Source organism: Nerophis lumbriciformis, linkage group LG20 (genome assembly GCF_033978685.3).
Source record: "Nerophis lumbriciformis linkage group LG20, RoL_Nlum_v2.1, whole genome shotgun sequence".
Taxonomy (NCBI): domain Eukaryota; kingdom Metazoa; phylum Chordata; class Actinopteri; order Syngnathiformes; family Syngnathidae; genus Nerophis; species Nerophis lumbriciformis.
In genome coordinates this window covers 22,912,098-22,925,000 of record NC_084567.2, presented here as the reverse complement: position 1 = coordinate 22,925,000, position 12,903 = coordinate 22,912,098, and the positions used below count along the sequence as shown (strand labels likewise).

The following is a 12,903-nucleotide window of genomic DNA, read 5'->3' as shown; positions in this document are numbered from 1 at the left end:
ACTCACATAAACAACACCAACATTTTATATGTTCCATTGAAAATATAGAACATTACACACGGCGCTCAAAAATCTATAAAAATAAAGTACAAAGCCGCACCGCTTGATGTGCTTCAACATACCAGTATTATTATGGCGTGCGTATAAGGTAAGACATATTATCTCGCGTTTTGTTTTGCAATATTATGCAAAAGCAATGTTTCTTACCTTCTGGTACCTGCTGATCTGTATTTGGGATCTGCATAAATCCTGAAAAATTGCCCGCGTCTACCATGGTAGTCCGTGGCGAGACTGTAGTCAATAAGTTTATTCTTTTTCACTATCTTCTTGTAATGGGACATTCATCCTCCGCTGTTGCCATTTCTAATATAAAGTAGTGTAAAGTTCCTACTTATATCTGTCAGTAAACTCGCCATGAAAGCGCTAAAACATACCGATGTAGTGAGTTTACATTATTCACCAAAGGAACTTTAGTTATTACAGAGTTCCGGTCGGACGTTTTTTTACGGGACCCATTGTTGTTTCCGGATGAGGAGATGCTGCTCCGTTATTGATTTCAGTAAAGTCTGAATGTCTTTAAAACAGTTAGCTCCATCTTTTGACACTTCTTCCACTCCCGTCCTTAGTGCTGCAAGGGGTTCTGGGTATTTGTTCTGTTGTGTTACGGTGCGGATGTTCTCCCGAAATGTGTTTGTCATTCTTGTTTGGTGTGGGTTCACAGGGTGGCGCATATTTGTAACAGTGTTAAAGTTGTTTATAGGGCCACCCTCAGTGTCACCTGTATGGCTGTTGACCAAGAATGCCTTGCATTCACTTGTGTGTGTGTACAAGCCGCATATATTATGTGACTGGGCCGGCACGCTGTTGGTAAGGTGGAAAAGCGGACGTGACGACAGGTTGTAGAGGACGCTAAAGGCAGTGCCTTTAAGGCACGCCCCCAATATTGTTGTCCGTGTGGAAATCGGGAGAAAATCGGGAGAATGGTTGGCCCGGGAGATTTTCGGGAGGGGCACTGAAATTCGGGAGTCTCCCGGGAGAATCGGGAGGGTTGGCAAGTATGAGTATTAGCGGGGAATGCGGTGTTACAGCGGCACCGCCGCTGTAAAATACCGGCGGGCCAGCTCTAATGTTAATTTGATATTGCCTCAAGGGCCAAATTAAATTAAACGGCGGGCCGAGTTTGACACCCATGCTTTATGGGGTCTTGGGGCACTAGGAGGTTAACCCCTTTACTACTGTTACCCCAGGTGGCCCTTGGCAAAGGCCTAGTACCTGACTGCCCCCTAGCCAGGGATACGGTGAAGACCTCAACGGCGGAGCAGGCGGAAGACGGTAGATGTAAGAACCACCACAACGGCTGCGATGGCGGAAGAAGGCACCCCCACATCCATGTGGGCCCAGTTATGGGAAAATAACAACCCAAGACCTCAACGGTGGAACAGGCGGAGGATGATTGCTAACCCTATGGAGCGTCACAACGGCTGGGATGGCGGATGAAGGCTGCAGTAGAAAAGGGTCCCCCAGTCGTCTTGGACTCCATGCCACTGGACCCTGACCCGGATCTGTCAAGGATCGTGTGGTGACTCTCTGTGCACCAGTCTCCCCACGTTAAACAAAGTCACGCACAGGCATCCTCCATAAAGGGATACCCCCCTACCAGGAGGACCGCCATACTCGCTTCAAGTGACAGCCGATGATGAGACCATAAGGAAGTGTTTTCAATTTAGAAAAAAAAAAAAAAAAGACTCCTTTAATGCGCCCTATAATCCGGTGCGCTTTATATATGAAAAAATATAAAAAACTAGACCATTCATCGGCAGTGCGCCTTGTGGGTTAGGCCCGGAAAATATGGTAGTTAAAAGACAATTATATTTTATTATTTTTTGTTTTAGCTCTTCAAAATATATTTAGTCAATTCACTCGTGCTGTCCATCACAGTGCAAATGCCACCAAGTCCCTGAACAATGAATTTCAGTGCCTTGAGTAATAAAAACAATGAAGTATGTTATTGAATTTTGTGCGGGGGAAGATAAATGACTTCTGTTGTGATCTCGGGCAATATAAAAAAATAAAATAACATGACCTTCTGGAAGGGAACTAATCTAAATATAGGGTAATTCGTAAAATGGCATTTTATGCATTTTTAGGCCAGGAGTCGGGAACCTTTTTGGCTGAAAGAGCCATGAAAGCCAAATATTTTAAAATGTATTTCCGTGAGAGCCATATAATATTCTTTAACTATGAATACAACTAAATGCGTGCATTTTTAAGTAAGACCAAAATTTTTAGAGTACCGTATTTTTCGGACTATAAGTCGCAGTTTTTTTCATAGCGACTTATGTGTGAAATTATTAACACATTACCGTAAAATATCCATCCATCCATTTTCTACCGCTTATTCCCTTTGGGGTCGCGGGGGGCGCTGGAGCCTATCTCAGCTACAATCGGGCGGAAGGCGGGGTACACCCTGGACAAGTCGCCACCTCATCGCAGGGCCAACACAGACAGACAGACAACATTCACACTCACATCCACACACTAAGGCCAATTTAGTGTTGCCAATCAACTTATCCCCAGGTGCATGTCTTTGGAGGTGGGAGGAAGCCGGAGAACCCGGAGGGAACCCACGCAGTCACGGGGAGAACATGCAAACTCCACACAGAAAGATCCCAAGCCCGGGATTGAACCCAAGACTACTCAGGACCTTCGTATTGTGAGGCAGATGCACTAACCCCTCTGCCACCGTGAAGCCCACCGTAAAATATCAAATAATATTATTTAGCTCATTCACGTAAGACTAGACGTATAAGATTTCATCGGATTTAGCGATTAGGAGTGACAGATTGTTTGGTAAACGTATAGCATGTTCTATATGTTATAGTTATTTGAATGACTCTTACCATAATATGTTACGTTAATATACCAGGCACGTTCTCAGTTGGTTATTTATGCGTCATATAACGTACACTTATTCAGCCTGTTTTTCACTATTCCTTATTTATTTTAAATTGCCTTTCAAATGTCTATTCTTGGTGTTGGGTTTTATCAAATAAATTTCCCAAAAAAATGCGACTTATACTCCAGCGCGACTTATACATGTTTTTTTCCTTCTTTATTATGCATTTTCGGCCGGTGCGACTTATACTCCGGAGCGACTTATACTCCGAAAAATACGGTATAATAAGTCTCTTTTTCTTATTCTGAAGGTAACCAATAATAAATAAAATACATCTTACCATTAATGCGACTTCTGGTGCTGTATGGTTTTGCTGATGGCTTTGTAGTCTGGTTGATACGTGGTTATTTTTAACACTGTGATTACCAGCGCAATTATTCATTACTTATCGTGTTATGCAATGTCAGCTAGGATTTATCTGAGAGCCAGACGCAGTAATCAAAAGAGCCACATCTGGCTCGAGAGCCATAGGTTCCCTACCCCTGTTTTAGGCTGTTCGACTTCAACTGACGTCATCTGCCACACCTTGAAAACATTTTAAATGTTTATGAAAATATGATCTTACCTGCCACGGTGACTTTAGCAATCCGGCTCACAATACTTCCAAGGCCGTCCAGTGTGGCAAGGCACTGGTACTCCCCTTCATCAGGACGGTGGTGCCGTGAGTGTACAATATTCTCAACCAGCAGCGATCCATTGGACAGCTCCTGCCGCCGATCATCCACCAAGGCACTGAGTAGCACGCCATCCTTCCGCCATGTGATGGTGGGGCTTCCGGTCGCCATGTCTGAGTGGGCTCGGCAGTCGAGCTGCAGCACGCCACCTCGCACCGTCACAGTGTCCTGAGGCTCCTGGGTGAATGTAAAGTCCACAAAACGTCCAGGACTTAATGAGGAAGATGATGACGAGGAGCCCTCATACCCTGCAGGAAGGAGGAAGAGCAGATGAGAGGCATGCATATTATTATATTTATGAATATTTATTTTATCAAAATAAAAACACAAAAATGGGTAAATATTGGCATCACTTCGAAACGTAGTAAATACAAGGCCACTCTCAGTATTGCCGATTCTAACAACAATATCAACAAATTGTATCTATTTTATTGCGAACAATTGTTTGGGCGAAATAAAGTCAATGGTGCAAAAATTTGTAAATAAACTTCTGTGTCCAACAACATTTTTGCTGGACTTTGTAAACAATTTGTTAATATAATAACATGAACACAATTAAACACACATTTGTGTGAAAATAAACAGAAGAGTACTCAAGAAAATAGATCTCATACACTAGTATCGATGATACTTGGACTAGTAACAAGGGATTCAAGATTCAAGATTGTTTATTGTGCACAGTTAGACAGTTTGCCGTACAATGAAAATCTTACTTTGCTAGTCCACCCTTCAACAAGTCACACGGTACTTAGCTAAAATAAAAATAAAAATAAAAATGTATATACAAGGCACAGTAAGTAACATAACATTATTGCACATTCTGATTGACAGTCAACAGTATAAATATGGAGGTGACATTGGGTCACAGCAGCAGTTAAAGTGTCTTTAATGATCAAAGGTGAAAAGTGTCTACAGTGATGGTTCACAGTTCGAGGGTGGTCATGGTAGCTGTCTTTTGTTCAAAAAGATAAAAGTATCAAGTATCAATCAAAGGGGGTATCAATATCGATATTTGTATGGATTAGCAAAGTAGGGCCACATGGGACCCATTTGGCAATGAGTGCTCGGATCTGACAAAAGGAGTTTCCGTTCTCACAGAGCAGTTAAGAGTATCTGCGGATTTTGATGCAAAAGTATGTCCTAAGCCGATTGATGCCTTTCAATGCAGATCAAAAAAGCTGATCCCCTCTGGCTGATGATTTATTATTCTGGCTGACAGAGGTACCGAGCAGCTAACTGTGTATGTTCATACAGCACACAGTGTGGAGCCGCCTGGTTAAGTTAATAATCATCACCTCCATTGCGGCAAATAAACTGTATTTAAATTAAAGTACTATTATAACTAGAGGACGAGGTTTTAAACATGTTATACAACGAGTAAGAACAATCAGAAGGGGCATGCTAAGCTACACGGGCAAACAAGGGTATGTTGTAGATATGTTAATTATATCTTTAAAATGTTCATCCCATCTATTTTCTACCGATTGTCCCTCGCTGGGTCACAGGGGCGGCTGGAGCCTATCACAGCTGCACTCGGGCGGAAGGCGGTGTACACCTTGGACAAGTTGCCACCTCATTGCAGGGGATCATTAAAACGTCAAAAACCAAATTAAGGTTTTTACAAGTTTTAAAAAGATGGTTTTAACCAGATCCATGTAATAACCACAGAACACAGAACTTTCCTCCAGAAGGTCTTATCTTTGTCCATGTGATATCAGATGAAACAAACATTGAGCTGTTTGGCCACAATACCCAGCAATATGTTTGGAGGAGAAAAGGTGATGCCTTTAATCCCAGGAACACCATACCTACCGTCAAACATGGTGGTGGTAATATTATGCTCTGGGCCTGTTTTGCTGCCAATGGAACTGGTGCTTTACAGAGAGTAAATGGGACAATGAAAAAGGAGGATTACCTCCAACCTAAAATCATCAGCCCGGAGGTTAGGTCTTGGGCGCAGTTGGGTGTTCCAACAGGACAATGACCCCAAACACACGTCAAAAGTGGTAAAGGAATGGCTAAATCAGGCTAGAATGAAGATTTTAGAATGGCCTTCCCCAAGTCCTATGTGGACAATGCTGAAGAAACAAGTCCATGTCAGAAAACCAACAAATTTAGCTGAATTGCACCAATTTTGTCAAGAGGAGTGGTCAAAAATTCAACCAGAAGTTTGCCAGAAGCTTGTGGATGGCTACCAAAAGTGCCTTATTGTAGTGAAACTTGCCAAGGGACATGTAACCAAATATTAACATTGCTGTATGTATACTTTTGACCCAACAGATTTGTTCACATTTTCAGTAGACCCATAATAAATTCATAGAAGAACCAAACTTCATGAATGTTTTTTTTGTGACCAACAAGTATGTGCTCCAATCACTCTATCACAAGAAAATAAGAGTTGTAGAAATTATTGGAAACTCAAGACAGCAATGACATTATATTCTTTCCAAGTGTATGTAAGCTTTTGACCACGACTGTACATAAATATTTTAGGGCTGTCAAAATTAACGCGATAGTAATGTGTTAACTTCCAATAACGGCACAATTTTTTTTCACGGCCGATTTCTTGCCAGCTGAAATATTGTGTAAATTTTTTTATAACATTTTCTGGTCTAGTCCTCAATTACAGAATGACTAGCAGGCTCACAATTACCGTACATTGCATTAATTAATAGAGAACGTTAAAACATTGTCATGCAGCAATATGAAGCCTCCCCCCCTGAAAATTATCAGTCTAGGGTACACTTATTAATGATGAAAAATTATACCTGCGATTAATTTGGAACTAATTATGAACAAAATGCGATTAATCGTGATTAAATATTTTAATTGTTTGACAGCCCTTTTATATATATATATATATACACATGTATATATATGTATATATATATATATATATATATATATATATATATTAGAGATGCGATAAATGCGTTAAAATGTAATATCGGAAATTATCGGTATCGTTTTTTTTAATTATCAGTATCGTTTTTTTTTTCTTGGTTTTTTTTTTATTGAATCAACATAAAAAACACAAGATACACTTACAATTAGTGCACCAACCCAAAAAAACTCCCTCCCCCATTTACACTCATCCACACAAAAGGGTTGTTTCTTTCTGTTATTAATATTCTGGTTCCTACATTATATATCAATATATATCAATACAGTCTGCAAGGGATACAGTCCGTAAGCACACATGATTGTGCGTGCTGCTGGTCCACTAATAGTACTAACCTTTAACAGTTAGTTTTACTAATTTTCATTAATTACTAGTTTCTATGTAACTGTTTTACTTTCTTTTTTATTTAAGAAAATGTTTTTAATTTATTTATCTTATTTTATTTTATTAATAAAAAAAAAAAAAAGTACCTTATCTTCACCATACCAGGTTGTCCAAATTAGGCATAATAATGTGTTAATTCCACGACTGTATATATCGGTTGATATCGGTACCGGTTGATATCTGTATCGGTAATTAAAGAGTTGGACAATACTGGAAATCGGCAAAAAGCCATTATCGGACATCCCTAATATATATATATATATATATACACATATGTGTATATAGGGCTGTAATGTAATATATATATATATATATACATATTTGTATATATATATATATATATATATATATATATATATACATATACACACATATTTGTATATATATATATATATATATATATATATACATATACATATTTGTATTTATATATATATATATATATATATATATTTTTTTTTTTTAATGCATTCTAACTCGTAATTAAACGTAAATAAAAGTCCTCTATTACTCCCATAAATAATTCTAAAAAAAAAAGTATTCAAAAAGCGCCATAAATACTCCATTTACATTTTGTCACTTGAATATTAACCAAGTTTTAGTTACATTGTTATAATATATAATGCAGACAAACTATTTTTAGCAGTGTTGTGATCACAGTGAGCTAACAGTTTGTGCTGCTATTTTGACATCATGGCTGCGGTGAGCTGCTTTCACGCATCGGCGCTCAAAAGTTTATTCTGGAACATAAATAATACCTCTCACCTGGATAGTAGAAGGATTAAGACATAATCTGACGAGTTGTTACACTTTGGCATCCAAATTTGACCGAGTAATGACGAGAAAAACAGGAAAAGACGCCTGGTCTGCGCTTGGTTCCACCCCCTTTTTTTCTTTGCAAGCATTACGCGTTAATATGCATTGGAATTATTTATCTGCATTGGACTATATGAACAGCCTTGCAGTTGGCATCTTAATGACAGCAGACAGTGTACATACAGAAAGTAATGTATTATTATGTTTGTTAGCTTGTTAAAATCTGCAGTGAGTAGTAAACAGTGATGTTCTGAAGGAAAAAGCGAATGTTGTGATGCGTTTCTGAAATTAATGTGCCGCCAAATGCTTAAAATGTGCATATAAAACCTTAATGGAAGAGTTTGGATGTTTTTTAGCATTTTATAGGCAGAATACAGTGACTCCCATTGGCTCCATTGTAAGCTGACTTTTAATCGCATTTATTTACGAGTTAGAATGCATGACATAAGGATTGTGAATGATAGGTAAAATTCCAAAAGAAGTGCAGTTCCCATTTAAATACCCCAAATTGTGCCCATACTCACAACATACTCACAGTACTCTGTGCAGCACTAAAACAAGCATTGTTTACCCCAACAGCAGATTTGCTTTACTGCCTGTCTGTCAACACGTTTTATCAAAATACAAGCGGTGCCCATTTTCCTGCACATTTATGTGGAGCTAAACTGCTCTGCACAAGGTGTTATTTATAGCCAAGAGCCAATTTGTATCCCCGAGGCGGCCTTACACTTTGATCAAGCCACGTTTGTAGCGTGAGCGCACCATAAAGAGATTGTTTAGACAACAAAGGTAGTAAAACACAAAGGAAAACTACGGATACGGTGATGGTTTATAGATTTTGCAATGAAATCTGCAGGTGAGTTGGAACTGCAGTTTCATTGCGGCTAATAGGACTCTGCTGCAGTGTTTCTAATGGTGAATCTGACCTCACATCAGTGTGACAATCTTCCAAAACATCAAGAAATTGCAATTAACAATGACCGTGTTGCAATTCAAAATGCAACTTAAACTTCTCTGATGTGGAAACTAGAAAGACTGACAATGCGCCTCACCATGGATTGCGCAATGACTCGGCTAACTGCTGGCCTGCTGTGCAGTGAGACCCTATTGCTATATGAATTATATTATACATTTCCATAGTTTAGTTAGCTGAGGTATATAATGTACAGTGTATTTTGTCAACAACTGTATGTGTGTAACGTATTTCTTGTGCTGAGCAATCATAAAACGGCTGCAAAAGACGCACTGGGTGAGGCTCGCAGTAATCCCTCCTCCTGGTGGTAGAGGGCGGTAGTGATCCCAGCGATCATTCTTGCGACTACTCGGCTGCAGAAGAAGTGACAACAAGCAACAGTTAGCAGCGATCGTTTATTTTCTGGACTTTTAACATGGAGGATTACATATCTAAAATAAAACAGTTTTCTAAACTGGACTTTCAATCGAAGCAGGAGGTAATACTTAAAGGAAGATCTCCATCAAGACAGAGAGACTTTTAGAACTGAAGAAAGATAAGGAAGACTTCTATAAACAAGTTATTGATGCTTTTGTTCAAAAGGAGCTGCGCATGGACTTCATTTATAAGTAAAGGTAAGACCATAATAACGTTTTTTTAAGACCATAAAAACCCACACTGATCCACCCTTATTAAAACAATTTTGCTTGTTTTTACTGACACGCTCAGATTAGTTTGTTTATCTACATTTCCCCAATTGGAAACTTTGGGTAGGGTGGTTTGTTTTGTCGTCTTTTTTGTTGCCAATGCCCTCACGGCATACTTGCTCGTTCATCCGTCTGTGTTGATGGGCTCATGTTGCTCTTTCAGTTGGACGATGAAATATTAATCTCTTTTCCACCTAACTTCCATTACTTAGACTTAGACTTGGACAAACTTTATTGATCCACAAGGGAAATTGTTCCACACAGTAGCTCAGTTTCAAAGGATGGAAAGGTAAGAATGGAAAGGATAATGCAAGTATTAAAGGCCTACTGAAATGCGATTTTCTTATTTAAACGGGGATAGCAGGTCCATTCTATGTGTCATACTTGATCATTTCGCGATATTGCCATATTTTTGCTGAAAGGATTTAGTAGAGAACATCGACGATAAAGTTTGAAACTTTTGGTCGCTGATAAAAAAAGCCTTGCCTGTACCGGAAGTAGCAGACGAGTAGCGTGACGTCACAGGTTGTGGAGCTCCTCACATCTGCACATTGTTTACAATCATGGCCACCAGCAGCGAGAGCGATTTGGACCGAGACAGCGACGATTTCCCCATTAATTTGAGCGAGGATGAAAGATTCGTGGATGAGGAAAGTGAGAGTGAAGGACTAGAGGGCAGTGGGAGCGATTCAGATAGGGAAGATGCTGTGAGAGGCGGGTGGGCCCTGATATTCAGCTGGGAATGACTAAAACAGTAAATAAACACAAGACATAAATATATACTCTATTAGCCACAACACAACCAGGCTTATATTTAATATGCCACAAATTAATACGGCATAACAAACACCTCTCCCCTCCCGTCCATATAACCCGCCAATACAACTCAAAACACCTGCACAACACACTCAATCCCACAGCCCAAAGTACTGTTCACCTCCCCAAAGTTCATAAAGCACATATATTTCCCCAAAGTCCCCAAAGTTATGTACGTGACATGGACATAGCGGCACGCACGTACGGGCAAGCGATCAAATGTTTGGAAGCCGCAGCTGCATGCATACTCACGGTACCGTGTCTGCGTATCCAACTCAAAGTCCTCCTGTTAAGAGTCTCTGTTGTCCCAGTTCTCCACAGGCCAATGGTAAAGCTTGACTGTCATCTTCCGGGAATGTAAACAATGAAACACCGGCTGTGTTATCCGGCACACCAGTCAAGGGGTGCATTCTACGGCGGGGGTGCGTTATCCAGCACAACACCTGCCGCAATATACCGCTTCCCACCAACAGCTTTCTTCTTTGCTGTCTCCATTGTTCATTGAACAAATTGCAAAAGACTCACCAACACAGATGTCCAGAATACTGTGGAATTTTGCGATGAAAACAGATGACTTAATAGCTGGCCACCATGCTGTCCCAAAATGTTCTCTACAATCCGTGACGTCACGCGCAGGCGTCATCATACCGAGACGTTTTCAGCAGGATATTTTGCGCGAAATTTAAAATTACACTTTAGTAAGCTAACCAAATGGGGTTAGCTTACTAACCCCATTTGGGGTTAGTAAGCTAACCCCAAATGGCATTGCAACACATTGCATGTGTTGCAATGCCAATACGGCATTGCAACACATGCCGTATTGGCATGTGTTGCAATGTTAAGATTTCGTCATTGATATATAAACTATCAGACTGTGTGGTCGGTAGTAGTGGGTTTCAGTAGGCCTTTAAGTAGACTAAAAATGCATCATAGTAGCAATATAAAATATAGCATGTATGTAAAATGTACATATTATATATACAGTATATAATATATACAGATATATTATATTATCATATTATATTATATTTGTATATAATATATACAATATATAACAAATCCTAATTACCATGTACAATATTACAGTATATGTAACAGCTGCAGCAAAACAAAAAAAAAAAAAAAGTGGTAGTAGTGCTTCTCACTAGTGAGTCGCGACGAGTGAGGTGATGTCCGTGTATTCTGTATGTATAAGCGAGCGGTCCCACCCCATTTTAGACCAGTTTATCTGCCGTCTCTTTTATGCTCTGCCCCCCTCTCTTGCATGGAGAGGTTATTGGGTGACCACAGATGAGCGCTAGCTGTTCAAAGTCGGGACCCGGGGTGGACCACTCATCTGTGCATCAGTTGGGGACGTCTCTGCGCTGCTGACATGTCTCCACTCAAGAAGATCCCGTGCTGGCCCCACTATGGACTGTACTCTCACACTATTAACTAGATCCACTCGACGTCAATTGCACCGGTCACCCAAAAGATGCGGGGGGTCCCCACATCTGCAGTCCCCTCCAAGGTTTCTCATTGTATCCCATTGGGTTGAGTTTTTTCTTGCCCTGATGTAGGATCTGATGTCGTTGTGGCTTGTGCAGCCCTTTGAGACACTTGTGATTTAGGGCTATATTTAAACTTTGATTGATTGATTGATTGATTTAATGCTTGTTAATGCCATTTAAGGCCTTCATTTTCATAAAATCCATATTATTACTTTCAATGCTTTTTAATGAACCGTGGAAACCCTGTAAACACATCTAAAAGTTAATCATTGTGTGTACAGGAATTGATTACCAGGTACCACAAATTGGTACCGTATCAGTTTAAATATGAAATGTACTTTTCTCTTTACATTAGATGTCATCATGTCAACATAATAAATATTCTTGTTCGTCAGTACGTCCACCCCATAGAACGTTTCTGTATTACATATATTTCATTTATTGTGTGTTCACCTGTTTGTTTTAGTGTTCTTATGTATAATCTTGCAAAAGGGCTCAGATGGCAGCGAGCGGCAGGCTTTTTCTTGCATTTGATGTTGACGCCGCTAAACAGGCTTTCATCCTGATCAGAGAGGCAGTTTGTATGGTCCAAAACGTCACTCTGCGCCTACGGGCGTTCCCGGGAAGTCTCAGCGTAGGCTACAGTAAGTGCAGCAAGTTGCATCATAAAACAGCCTCTTATTGAAAATGATCAAACGTCTTCAGTAAGAAAATAATATTTTCTACTGAGGCCTCTAAACATTCAAATTCAACCTATGTAGACGTTGCACAGTCAGAGTTAGAAGGACTTTTAAGAACTATTATATATTAATTATTTAAATATGCATAAGCCTAAAGTCATGATTCCAATTAACCCAGAGCCTGTGACACATTTATGAGTTGAATCAGAGAGCTTGTACAGAAAATAAGTATTTAATTTGATGCTGAATTAGTTCGTATACCCCGTTACAAAGATATTACATGTTTATGTTGGATTTATTTGAAGAAAGAAATGCCGAAAGAAAAATAATAATAAAGGTTGAACATTTTGTTTATATTTGATTGAGTAAAACTGAGTGAAAAAAATATTTGATCCCCTACTACAGTGTTTTTCAACCACTGTGCCGCGGCATACTAGTGTGCCGTGAGATACAGTCTGGTGTGCCGTGGGAGATTATCTAATATCACCTATTTGGGTTTAAAAATATATTTCGCAAACCAGTAATT

The 12,903-nt window shown here is 39.6% G+C and overlaps 1 protein-coding gene across 4 annotated transcripts in view; it reads right to left on the bottom strand.

Annotated features, from left to right (window-relative positions):
• Nucleotides 1-12,903, bottom strand: part of dcc (DCC netrin 1 receptor) — a 706,325-nt gene that overhangs the window by 515,074 nt on the left and 178,348 nt on the right. For all 4 annotated transcript variants that reach the window (XM_061980597.1, XM_061980596.1, XM_061980599.1 and 1 more), the window contains exon 2: nt 3,522-3,878. In XM_061980597.1, coding sequence (XP_061836581.1) covers nt 3,522-3,878 — 357 coding nt within the window. The remainder of the gene's footprint in view (nt 1-3,521; nt 3,879-12,903) is intronic.